The sequence below is a fragment of the Dermacentor andersoni genome, chromosome 10 (genome assembly GCF_023375885.2).
Source record: "Dermacentor andersoni chromosome 10, qqDerAnde1_hic_scaffold, whole genome shotgun sequence".
Lineage (NCBI taxonomy): Eukaryota > Metazoa > Arthropoda > Arachnida > Ixodida > Ixodidae > Dermacentor > Dermacentor andersoni.
The window spans coordinates 67,520,700-67,534,182 of NC_092823.1; the positions used below are offsets into that span (position 1 = coordinate 67,520,700).

The 13,483-nt window shown below is 47.0% G+C and overlaps 1 protein-coding gene across 2 annotated transcripts in view; it reads right to left on the bottom strand.

Moving 5' to 3' along the window:
* Positions 1-8,841: 8,841 nt before the first annotated feature.
* The window catches only part of LOC140212799 (uncharacterized), a 29,019-nt gene continuing 24,377 nt past the window's right edge, over positions 8,842-13,483 (bottom strand). For both annotated transcript variants that reach the window (XM_055062433.2, XM_055062434.1), the window contains one exon: positions 8,842-9,000. In XM_055062433.2, the coding sequence (XP_054918408.1) occupies positions 8,888-9,000 (113 nt within the window). In that variant the 3' untranslated portion in view covers positions 8,842-8,887. The remainder of the gene's footprint in view (positions 9,001-13,483) is intronic.

Genomic DNA, 13,483 nt, shown 5'->3' on the forward strand with positions numbered 1-13,483 from the left:
ATGCGTAAAGCACACTTAGCAGGTTTTAGAAAATGGGGTTTAGTGTCCTCAACCAGCACAGCGGCTTATTGCCTGGCGTGGTAGTGCAGGTTAATCATCATCACCATCATCAGCCTATTTTTGTGTCCAATACGAGGCAAAGCGCTCTCCCAGCGATCTCGAGTTACTCCTGTCTTGCTCTAGCTGATTCCAACTTGCGACTGCAAATTTCCTAATTTCATCACTTCTAATACTCTGCCGTCCTCAACTGCACTTCCCTTCCCTTCTTCCCTATTATTTAACCTTATTGGTGGACCGCATATCTGCCTTACGCATTGCATGCCCTGCTCCATATTTCTCTTAATGTAAACTAGAATTTTGGCTATCCCTCTTTGCTCTCTCGTCCACACGGCTCTGGTACGGTCTCTAAACGTTACGCCTAAGATTTTGTTTTTCGCTTCATCACTCTTTGCGATGTCCCCAACTTGCTGCCGAGCGTTTTTGTTAACCTCCAAGTTTCTGTCCCATATGTTATCACCGGTCGAATACGATGGCAGTACACTGTCCTATTCAACGATGGTGGTGAGCTTCACGATTTGGTAATGTCTGCTGTATGCACTTAAACCCACTTTTATTCTTCTGCGCATTTCCTTCGCATAATCAGGGATAATCAGGGTCCCCGGTGAGTAACTGACCTAGATAAGTGTACTCCTGCACAGACTAGAGGCTGACTGGCGAAAGTTGAATTCTTGTTCTCTTGCCAGACTAATGAACATTAGCTTTGGCTTATGCGTGTTGAGGGGTATCCGCCTTCGTTTCTACCATCTCGTAAACTTTAACGAGCACGTTAACCTAAATACAGAAATGCTTATCCATTCAACCCTTGTAAATGCGTCCGCCGCGTCCGGGCATTGAACCACGGCAAGGACTGCGTTACGGGGATGGTGAGAAGAAATGGATAAGCCCGGCGCAGCTGCCATCTGTTTGTAGTGAGTCAACAAGCAGGTGAAAAACAGCTGCACCTGAGCCCCGCTGCTTTAAAAAGCAACTTGCCCTATCAAGCGTATAATTGGGGTTGTGGAAGTGGTTTGCCGACTAACTTTCCGCAGTTTTTGAGCAAGCTTTTTCACGTCATTGTTCACATATCCCGTCCCAGCTGCATCGTTTGCTCCGGCAAATTTATTTGCGTGTGTCCAATTTTCATGCGCGTGCCTTGCGCTTACCGTCAAGGAGACTTGTTTTAACATTGCGACTTCAGATCATTCAACAAAATTATTTCATTACCAATTTGCCCTTGAATGTTCTGCTCATCATCCGTCGTGGTAGTCCAGTGGCTGTGGCATTGTAATTGTTACCTCAAGGGTGCAGGTTCCGTAATGGTGATGATGCAGAAATTTATATATCGAGAAAGGCCAGTTAGGACCAAAGAGTGGCAAGACGGTGTTATAAGGCTTGTCAATGGTAATTGGACTGATAACCAAATTCATAGAAGAATGCGATTGGGTTGGATCGCATAGGGCAGATATTGTTAGCTCCCTGTGTTTGCTTCCTGCCTAAGACGCACACACAAAGTTGTTGGTCAAGATGGAAACCGACTTTTACATGGTGGCCTCAGTTTCTGTGTACTGAGGGTCAGGCAACTTCTAAAAAATTAATTCGCGAACTCCAGTCTGCCGCCGATATTGCTGCAAGCTATACTCGGAGCCCATCGCGTCGTTAACGGCAGACCATGTTCAGCCCTCTTCACATTCCAAGTCATTGCCTCGACTTTGGCCGGTCTGTTTCTAGACGAAGATAATCAAGAACCAACGAAGATATGTTAGATACTCATCACCACGTATGCAGGCATTAGAGCAGTTTATCTCTAGCTTGTCACGAATCTGACGGCAAATTCCTTCAAGCATTTAAACCATTTGTGGCACGACGAGGAATCGGTATGATTGTACATTCTGAGAACGCAAAGACATTTAGCAAGGCATCAATGGGGATTCAGCGACTTAATGTGTCAATGAAATCATATGAAGTACAATCCCACTGCCTAAGTCCCAGCCTTATTTCGAAATTTATCACCGAACAAGCTCCCTGGTGGGGAGGATGTCGGGAACGACTGATTTGATATCTGAAGTTTACATTAAATAAAACACAGGGAAATCATTTCTTTCACTTTGACAAATTTTCGACCACGGTCGATCAAGATGAAGCGATGATAAATTTACGACTGATAACATTTGTGCATGCAGAAACTTCGTAATCAACTCTGCTTACGTCAAGTCATTTCCTCATGGGCCAGTTTGACTATGTTTCCTCCAGACTTGTCGAGCACGAATTACTTCGTGCTGAACGAAATTTTTAACACGTGGTAAACAATCTCTCGTACCAGTGGCTACGAAAGTGGCTCCAACAACTTCGTTCAGCTTAGTGTAATGCAACTAGGCACTCACAGTGAGTGCAGCTTGGAGACACCGTACTGATGATACAATTAAAATCATCAAGACAGTTGGGGAAAATGGGACAAGTGACAGAGCATTTCCGGGCCACGACGACAAAGTTCGCTCATGCAAAGTGAGCACTTCTAATGGCATCGCGTTGTGGGGACCGGTACAGATGCTGTACCACCTATAATCTGGTGGACAAGCTCTGGTATATCAGAAGCAGTCGTCTTCAAAAGAAGCGTGTGCTTCTGCGTGTGCTTGCGTCTTCAAAAGAAGCAAGCACACGCAGATTTTTCGTACGGGAGCTGTTAAATATTATGCTCATGAAAAGATGAGAAAGAAAGTTACAAGCGAGCGGGGACAATAGCGCGCGCCTGCACTTTCTTTTTTTTTTTTTTTGCAAGCGTCAAATAAACAAGACGTTATCTACTTCGGCTTCAATTCCTGGTTATCAACATCCATTCCGCGGTATTTTCCGCGACTGCTTCTGCTCGTTATTGCTAAAGCAAAGCGCCATGCTATCTTTTGTGTATTTTTAAATAGCGATTTTTGTATTCAGAAAGCGAATAAGTGTATAACTCGCTGCAAGGTTACTTTTAATGCGTTAGCAATTTTATGGCACTTCGCGTCATTTACGGAGGCCAAATGTGTATTATTGTCAGGTGGTAGTAACACGGTCGGCGATTGTCGAAAAGTCTTATCCGCCGGTCAAGCGCGCCGGCGTTTATACACGAGTCCTCGAAGGTTCCAGAGTAATCGGTGGTGCCCGCGTGTCTTTCCGAAAGTCCTACACAATTTTCGTCGCACATGCAATCAGGTTACACAAGCCTCGGTGACAACAGAACCATCGATACCATTCGAGAAACTTCCAATACTTGCGGGCGCGTCCCGTTGCGGAGCGGTAACATTCGTTAGACGGTGAAAACAGCTCACCCGTAAAAGTTACACAAGTCCACGTGTCAATGCCCCTCTCTCACAAAGCATCGGAGCGATGCTACAAGCATAACAGGAGAGCGAAACATAAAAGAGCACTTATTAAACAGAAGTAACGAAACAACAAAGAAAGGCAGTCCAAAATAACACAGTCCAGAAAAGAAATGAAGTCCAAAGACCACCTATGCGTAGTCGCAAAGTTGTTCAGCGCTGGTATAAAATGCGTCGCACTGGCATAAAATAAGTCGCACAACGCGGCCTACTTCAGGTCGCGAGTGGCGCCGCTGTAATAGCGAAATGCCGTCTCGCGCGACCTCATATTCGAGCATACCAATGGCGGATGATCTTAAAGGGTCCGAAATAGCGCCAAGTCAAAGCCGAATTTTCCCCCTCAAGAATTTATCCACTTCGGCTGCACTGCTTTTCGGCAGAGCTTTCGTTTCAGCGAAGCGGAGGAGGTAGTCCGTCGCCACGACGACCCACCTATTTCCAGATGTTGACGTCAGAAAGGGTCCCAACAAGTTTGTGCCGATCTGCTGAAATGATTGGCAAGGAGGCTCGATTGGCTATAGTAACCCCGCTGGCCTTTTCGGTGGTGTCTTGCGTCACTGGCAGTCTCGACATCTCATCACGTAACAGGTGACGTCGGTGGTAGGACGCTGCCAGTACTACTTTGCTGTATCCTCCATAGCGCCCGGGAAAACCTGAGGTGCTCAGTAGTCAGATCATGTAGGACCTCCAATACTTCTGGATGCAGCTCTGAAGGAACAACAAGAAGGTAGTTGACGTGCACTGGTGAGAAGTTATTCTTTAAGAGCAGGTTCTTTGAAGCGAGAACGAAGAAAACCCTCGCCTAAATGGCGTAGGGAAACGCCGGTGTTCCCTACCAAAAACTCGATGAGGCTTTTTAGCTCCAAGTCTGCTCGTTGCTGTGCAGCGAATGTCTTCCGCACCTATTATTCCAAGGAAGGCGTCGTCATCCTCGTCATCTCGCGGCGGCAAGTCAATGGGGGCATGTGATAGGCAATCGGCATCCGGGCTTCTAGATTACAGTGCTGTCATATTCTTGCAGTCTGAGGCTCCACCGCGCCAGCCGTCCTGAAGGGTCCTTTAAGTTCGCTAGCCTACACAACGCGTGAAGATTGCTGACGACTTTGAAATACCTGCTATATAGATAAGGGCGGAATTTTGCTGCAGGCCAAATGGTGGCGAAGAATTCGTTTTCGGTCACAGAATAATTGCCTTATGCTTTCGACAGCGACCTGCTAGCGTAAGCTATCGCCCGTTTAAGTCCGTCTTTACTCTAGAGTAGGACGGCGCCGAGACCTAGGCTGCTGGCGTCAGTGTGGATTTCTGTATCGGCGCCTTTGTCGAAGACCGCAAGTACTGGTGGTGACTCCCTATGTCGTTTGAGTTCTTCAAATGCGTCGGCTTGTGGCGTTTCCCACTTGAACTCGACATCACATTTGGTTACATGTGTCAGCGGCTCAGCGATGCGTGAAATCCCCTTGATAAAACCGCTGTAGTAGACACACATGCCAAGGAATCTACACACTGCCTTCTTGTCGATGGGCTGCTAGAACTTTGCAATGGCAGCTGTCTTTTGCAGGTCGGGGCGGACTCCACATATGCTCATGACATGGTCCAGGAACACAAGCTCATTGCAAGCGAAGCGGTAGTTTTCGGGCTTCAGAGTGAGCCCAGATGACTTGATAGCCTCTAGTACTTTCGTAAGCCACTTGAGGTGAGCAGCAAAATTTCCCGCGAAGATGACGTCATCCAACAAGACACGTCTGCCACTTCGATCCTGCTAATACCGGGTCCATCACGCGCTGGAACGTTGCAGGCGCAAGATGCAAGACCTTGAAGGCATAGAGGCCATCTGGCGTGACGAAGGCGGCTTTCTCGCGATCTCTCTCGTCGACTTCTATTTGCCAGCAGCCGGTCTTGAGATTCATCAAGTAGAGGTATTCAGTGTTGCAAAGCCGATATAATGCGTCGTCTTTGGATGGGAGGGGGTATACGTCCTTCTTCGTGATCATTTTCAGTCGACGATAATCGACGCAGAAACATAGGGTTTCGTCCTTCTTCTTCACCAAGAATACAGGAGATGCCCACGGGCTTTTCGACGGCTGGATGAAGTTGTCGAGCAGTATTTCGTCGACTTGTCTAATAGCTTCACGTTCGCATATGAAAACTCGTTAATGACTCTGATGGAGTGGTCGAGCGCACTCTTTGCTTATTATGCGGTGCTTTGCAACTGGCGATGGTATAATCCTTGATGATGTCGAAAAGCAGTCTTTTTTCCTCTGAGAATACTTCTGGGCTCTTGCTGTTCACTCAGGGGGAGATAGGACTTATGACGATGTCTGATTCGATAACTATGGCCATGGGGTATATGCGGCAGAATCCGAGAGGACAAACGCATTGCTCGTTTCCCCAATTTCCTCAGTGTATGCGATCGTCGTGAACTTGTTCATGTGCTCGAATTCATGGCTGAAGCTTGTCAGCGTCACTTTCGCTTTCCCTCCGTGAAGTCGAGCGATTCCTCTTGCAGCGCAAATTTCATGGTCTAGCAGTAGACGCTGGTAGCGCTCCATGACGACTTCTACGTCTGCGGGTGTTTAGGTGCCGACGAAAATAACAGTGCTGGAGCTAGCGGCGACGCTCACTTGGTCTTCTTGTACACTCAAAGCATGATGACTGGGAGTGCTCGCTCGCAGTATCGCTTGATCTTCAGATAGCGTTATTGACTTTTACTTCAGGTCGATGATTGCACCGCGCTGGTTCAAGAAGTCCATGCCGATAATGACGTCCCGTGAACACTGTTTGAGGACAACGAAAGTGGCAAGGTAGGTCCGGTCATGAACTGTAATTCTTGCCGGGCAAATTTCAGTCGCCGTTATTAGGTGACCTCCAGCGTTCCAAATGTGGGGGCTTTCCCCACGCAGCCTTAACTTTCGTCAACTGGGTGGCGAAGGGTACACGCACGACGAAATACTCGGCTCCTATGTCTATAAATGCGGTGACTCCGTGGCCGTCGAGGAACACGTCGAAGTCGGTGACTCTTTGTTTTGCGTTGCAGTTAGAACTTGGCGTCGAATCACGGCTGCGTCAAGTTGATGTGTGGCTGGTACGTCGCGTCGTAAAGTCCTTGGCCTGTGCATTCTTTGCTTCTAGGCTTCCTTGGCATGGCGGCGTGTCTTTATGTCGTCTGATAGTCTTTTTGGTATCTTCGTTGGTGGCGGAGGATTTTCGTCAAGAGCAACCGCACCTCCATCAGTTGCAGCTTTAAGTTTTCCGGGTATGGGCTGACGGATCGGCCCCGGGTTCGGCCAGCGTATGGTCGGCGCTACAGCGACAGGTCGTGGCCTCGTGACCGAGTGGCGGCGAGGTAGTCGGCGATATCACCAGGGCGTTCACCTTACTGCGGGCGCGCAGCGTTGGTGTGAACTCTCGTAGTCTCATTTCGTGGTACGTGCATCGGCGGTAGACAGGTCTGGCTTTCCCGCAGTGATTGGAGCTCTTCTTGGCCACGATCTTCTTGGTCGTCGCAGGTAGAAGTCCCTGTTCCAGAGGCAGCTGCTGTAGCCGGTGGCTTGCTCGGTGGTCTGGGATGACGTTGGAGTTGTCTTTGCGGTCCGGGTTTGGATCGACCGGCAAACATACATTTGGGCATACATTTTCACATTTCCGCATACACTCGCAGCCTGCTCATGGCCTCAACTATTCGGTTGAAGAGCGATACAGCCTCTTCGATACAGCGATAGGCCTCTGCCGCCTTCCTCACATGGCTAATTAAGGATTTTCAGTAGGAACGGGCGAGCTGTGCTTCCTACTTCTCCATTATGGCATTGCTATTTGGCCTATTACGGAACTTAGTGCACTCCCAGGTTACATTTATTAGGGTGCGTATGCCACCGCACCAAGGGCAGCTGGCCCTATAGCGAGTGGGATACATGGCGTCCTGCAATTTTAGATGGGGGAATACCTGTCTGTCTGTTTTTTTTTTTTTTTTGTCAATTGAAAGCCTCTTCTCCGCTAAGCTGTGGGTGAGGCGGCGGGTATTTTCTGCAGACTCCACGCTGATGAACAATGATGTCTTTAGCATTGATATTCATGGGATTTTGAGAGGGATAGCTCGAGTTGGGGTTAGAAGAGGACGCCGTCCCTCGCTTGGTATACCCTCGAGCTTACACGTTAGTCTGTTCGTTCCCTTGTACCCTAGGTGTCCCGGGCACCATAGTAGGCGATTACGGTGGTTGAAACCTTTGTTAATTACCGCGAACTAGCCGCAGTCACGCGCCCCTTCAGAAACATGCGGCATGTCTTGCGGGAGTCCGTGACCACAAACGAGTCCCTTTGCGAAAGCTCTCCGTGAGCGAGGGCGATCGCCACTGCTAACATTTCGACCAAAGGTGGGGGATCCCGTCGTGGCCGACGCGGTTATTTGCTCTTGGCGGATCGCATTCACGACTGCCAGGGCGTACCTCTTTTGGTAGCGTTGCCCGGTCGCCTCTGCATACGCAGCTGGGTCCGTGTATCACGTATAATACCTAGGGTTACTACAGGAAATTACTAACGGGGGTATGTGCATTGCATTTGGGGGCACGAGTCATACATGATGAGTTTTCTATCGACGTTACGCCTCGAATAAGTCCCAAGATCCTAGTCATAGCAGCTTCGCTGTAAAAAAGGTCACTGTGAAAACTTGAGGCCCTCTTGAAAAATTCCCTATTCAACTTTCTGTTGCTCAGTACGTGCCACTTAAATTTTTCTTTTTGTAAGACCTGAAAAGATAAAAATAAGTCATGCCGCCCAACTAATCCACGGCACTTTTCCTCAAATACGTTAGGCGTTAGCGTCTCATGACTGAAAGTTTACCGCCATCCTTGAAATATATGTGAAATAATAATAGTTTATTGTGCTAAGGTATGGCGCCGAAGTTTGGGGGTCAACAGATAAGGTAAACAGGCTAGAGCGAACGATGAACGGAAATTGACAGGTGTAACACTAAAGGACAGGATGACAAATCTGTGGATTAGATATCGAACGGGGTTAAGCGATACTCTAGCTGAAATAACAGATACAACGGAGGTGTATTATGCTACCATCGTCTAACGTTTTTCGTCATCGTGCTTTTTGAACACGTTAAACGGGCATACATGCCTCCCAAATTACACTTGTACTGATCATTTTTAAATTTGCTTCAATTATTTACATCAGTGCGGTAAACAAGGATAGATACGGAATTAATGCATTCCTGTGGTTTTAATTCATGGCTAGTCGTGATATGTCCGTTTTAAAGAAGAACCTTACCGTACCATCATAATTTAATTCCTTTCTTTCTCAGCAAGTGCATTTCTTTCAAGTATTACGAAGTGACATATTCAATTCATGCGTATTGAAACTACTTTCGTAAGTTCTCCACTGTATGCCCACCAGTGTTGTTTACTATGTGTTGTGTTTGATTACATACCAGAATAACACAGAACAGTGAGAACATGCACGGAAGCTTTATATTGTCCTTTCTACGTCGGCGTTTAACGGTTGATGCAAACGCAGTAGATGCTCGTCGTGCTGCAATATCCACCCCGGGCGCCCAGTTGCTTGCAGTAGTCCATGCATGCGGAGGCCTTACAATCACTGGGAACACCTGCAGAAATGCGGCAGCATGTCAGTAACCATAGCCATCTTACTTCGTGAACCGTATTTCTCAAAGCCAAAATATTGATCCTCAAGTGCGCTATTGCCACGATAGGTGCAAGTGCAACGTCCATTCAGTCCTCTTGTTCCGCGAAAAAGCATACAAATGAAAACGCGGTAAATGTCACCAGATATCCGCGGTACTCGTATGTCGTACGCGGCCGTTTGCCGTGATTCTTTCTAATTGTAAAATACTCTTGTCACTTCAGCTAAAGCAACAGGCACAACAACAAGCGACATTTACCCACGTTCACGAAGTACACCCGTCCAAAATGTGCAAACTGCTCGCGGCGGAAAACATGTAGATCACGATTCATAACAACCGCTCTCTACAAAACCAAACGTGCTTCCTATTACGCAGGTCTCAACTGGAGCTAATATGTGAACCAGAGCTTCTATAATAATACTATGAATGATAAAACTACAGGATATCCATCTCTTAGCGATGCGGACGACGTTGCCGACACCCCCCCCCCCTTCTTATTAAATATGTTTTCTCTCTTTTTGAGGCTAAACAGATAGGTAAAATATTTCCCCGTGGCAATAGTGTATTTCAACCTTGTCGACGATATGATTAGATATGTCTTATGGTCCGGAGGCTCAGTACTTCCCAACTTCTTCAAACGCCTGACAATTTACTACAATTTACCTATTTATTCATTCATTCATTCATTCATTCATTCATTCATTCATTCATTCATCCATTTGGTTGCCTATATTTATTTGTGAGTGAGTGAGGGAAACAACTTTATTTGGTCCACTATAGACGTAAGCAAAGTCAACGTCACCTCGCTAGGCCCACTCGGGGACCATCAGGTGAAACCTGACGGCCCTCTCGCGAGCCCTCTGAACTGCCAGGATTTGAGAGGTCTAATCCTGGGCTCTAATTAGCCTCATCATTTCCTCTTGGGTGAAAGGGGGACTGGCAGAGGCGCAGCCCCACAGGACATGTTCGAAGTCCGCATAATCACCACACAAAGGGCAGTCCGGGCTTGGAAACCGTTCGGAATACATTGTGTGCAGCGCCGCGGGGCTCGGGTAAGCGCTTGTTTGCAGAAGCCTTAGAGTGACTGCCTGGGCCCTGCACAGCGAGGAGTGCGCCAAAAGGAGAAGTCTTCTTGATAGATAATTATGTTTGCAAATTTCGTTGTATGAGCAGAGAGGCTCGGGTCGCCCAGGAGAGGACGCGTTACCCAGCGCACGGTCAGTCAAACCTCGTGCAGCCGAGTGCGCCTCCTCGTTGGGGTTGATCGAGGCACCCTCAATGGTTTCAAGGTGCGCAGGGAACCAGGCCAAAGAGTGATCTTTCATGTCTTTAGCACTTTGGATGATACGTAGGGCCTGGGGAGCCACCATTCCCATCTGAAAGGCCCTAACAGCGGCCTTGAAATCTGAATAAATCGAGTCATGTGTCCGTCAATGCAAGAGCAATAGCAACCTTCTCTGCAACGCTGGAATTAGAAGTGCGGATGGTAGCGCAGCTAAGGATTTTGGAATCACAGCCGATGACCACGGAGGAGAAGGCCTCTTCTTGAACGTACGAAGCAGCGTCTATGAAGCATGTTCGGTCCTTGTTCAAGCGGGCACTGGCGAGCAGAGCTTTACCCCTGGCTCGTCTTCGTCCTTCGTTGTGAGTGGGATGCATATTGTGTGGCATCCGGTGTATGTAAATCTTGGATCTTACGTCGTTGGGCAGCTTCACAGCGTCGAGACTGACGACCGTGGGGTAACGTCCCAGCTTGCCAAGTATGGCTCAGCCCGCTGGGGTACCGGATAGTCTGACAAACTGGGAAAATTCTTCAACGATTTCTGTTGTAATACTTACAACGATTTTTATTTGTAATAGAACTATACTTAGTAGCTGCACAACACAGACTCCATTTTGTTCTATCGCATTTCTTCTTTATTCTCTTTTCTTCCCCTGCCCCTTGTCTTCTTTGAACTTCTGCTATTTGCCGGCAATCATAGGATGGCTTCATTTCCGCCAGCATTGTTTGCATCCCTCCTGGGATGATAGTTGAGTATATTTCCAATAGCAGCGAATTCCATGGTGTCATGGGGACCAAATTATCATCTGGTCTTGAAGTGTCCTACTGACTTGCCGTCTTGATCACACGAAATGGCCCGTTATAGACCGCGTTCAGGCTTCGTTCTCTTTTTACAAGTACGAAGTCATCGACGTCGAGTGTTGATAACGTTGTACTTTGCCTCTTCGCGAAATTTCTATTCATTCTTTCACGATACCTTGATCTACTATATTGAGTTCTTGCTACTTCTGTAAGCTTCATGCTCTTGTCAATGCCAAGCCTTATATCGGCACACAGATAAGGTGGTGTCCCAGTTGCAACGAATAGGGGAGTGCATCCCAGGCCAGTTGTATACGAGCAGCTGTGGTGAGCTAGTGCCGCTTCCAGGCGACATTTCCAACCACCTGGGAATGCTGGATAAGTGCTAATGTGTTGTTTGATGTTCCTGATAGCCCTTTCAGCTAGCCCATTTGAGGCGGGATGATAGGGTGCAGTGAACCGGAACTTGATGTTACATTTTTCAGCCCATTCCTGTAGCTGGTGACTTCGGAAAGCAGGTCCACTGTCGGAGACAATTACTTTTACATTGCCAAACATTTTCCTGTTCATAAATGAAATTACCCTACTTGCATCTTCTTCACCAGGTTTTTCTGCAATCATCCTGCTGCACTCATCAGTGCCCAACAGGAAGGCTTGTCTTCTTAACTCCTTTTGACTTTTTCGTAGTTCCACGAAGTCTAGATGAATAACCTCCAAAGTCGTGTTAGAATATTGTGGTATAACCATTTCTTGCGTCACTTGTTTAAATTTTACTTTGTTAATCTGGCATGTATGACATGATCAAACATAGTCTTGTTTCTTGCTTCATACGAGGCCATGAGCACCTTTTTGTTAATTTCATGTAGGTTCTCCACAAGCCATCATGACCTCTTGATTCGGGGCTATCATGATACAGTACCAATATTTTGGAACCAAGGAAGTAGGAACTGGAACTGGTCCATCTTTAGCACGTTGCCAAGCCTCAGTTCCTTCCCACATCCTTGCAACATTTGCCTCTTCATGATTGTCTGGAAGCTTAACCACACCGAATTAGCTGTTAGGCTAATTGCAACATTGCATCAGCGCCCTTCATAGAAGCTCCCGGCCGACGCGCGTCTTCAAAAGCAAATTGCTGAACTTCACCCACCCAACGGGCAATCTTTCCTTTCAGTTCGACGATCTTCAATATGTGCGTTAGTGCTGCATGATCTGTGAACAGCTTGCACTTTGCACCTTCCAAATGGGGACGGAAAAGCGGACGAATTTTAAAATGGTAAGAAGTCTTTATTCTGTCATGGTATACTTCAATTCGGTTTTGTTGAATGTGTAGCTGTAGTATCCACTTACACGAAGCAGCTGGTTTTGTAGTCGTGATGAATCTCTCTTATACAAGACTGCTCCCGTTTGATACTGAGATGCATTGGTATTCCATTCAAAGGGCAGCGCTAAGTCTGGTAAGCACAACACAGGATCATAAGAAATGATTCGGACCAATTCTCAGTAGGCGTCATCACATTCCTCTGTCCAACAAAATAGAACATCCTCCTGAGTCAGTCTTGTCAGACAACGGCTTTTCAGAGCATAATCTTGAGTAAACGCTCTGAAATAGTCCGCCAAGCCTAGAAACACACGAAGTGAGTGTATAACGTACCGCTTCACTAGTTTTTCTGTGCGAGTTACCGATTTTTCTTTCGTATTCTTCGTAGTTTCGTCCAAAAGTCTGCTAAGAAATGGCACCTTAGTCTTGAAGAACGCATTCTTCTTGAAATTAACTTTTAGCATAGCGTCAGATAACGCTTCCCGAATGAATGAATCTGCGGTGTTTAGCGGCGCAAGTTTGCAATGCAGTTATGATTTCTATGAAGTTCGTGTGACGTGGCTTAAAGGGGCCTTAAATATAGTCGCTGTAAAGTGCGTAAAATTTATGTGTAATAAATATATGACGATGACAAATTACGGGTACTTTGAGCATTAAGATGCCTTGCAAGAGAATGATAACGATATCCAAAATATATCTCATGCTAAAATTGGCTGGAGCACTACTGCCTCATTAGAGCCCTTGAAACACAAAGGCCTGGAGGTATGTGCTATACAACACAACTATCACAGCGGCATCGTCTCGAAAGAGGATGCACTACGAATTTAATGGGCTTATCACACGTAGGACAACATCATTCAGGAAATCGAGGACTGCTTTAGTGTGAAAAAGCGGTTCTTTACCAAGAAACATATTCGCGTGAAGAGGGACGCAATAAAGGTATGCAAGAGGAAAATGTTTCTTTCTCTCAGCTTCGGCTTTCCGAAACTCCAGGAGGAAGTGGAGGGTGGTCAGCATCTCACCACATCTACGACAGGTTGGAGATTCAT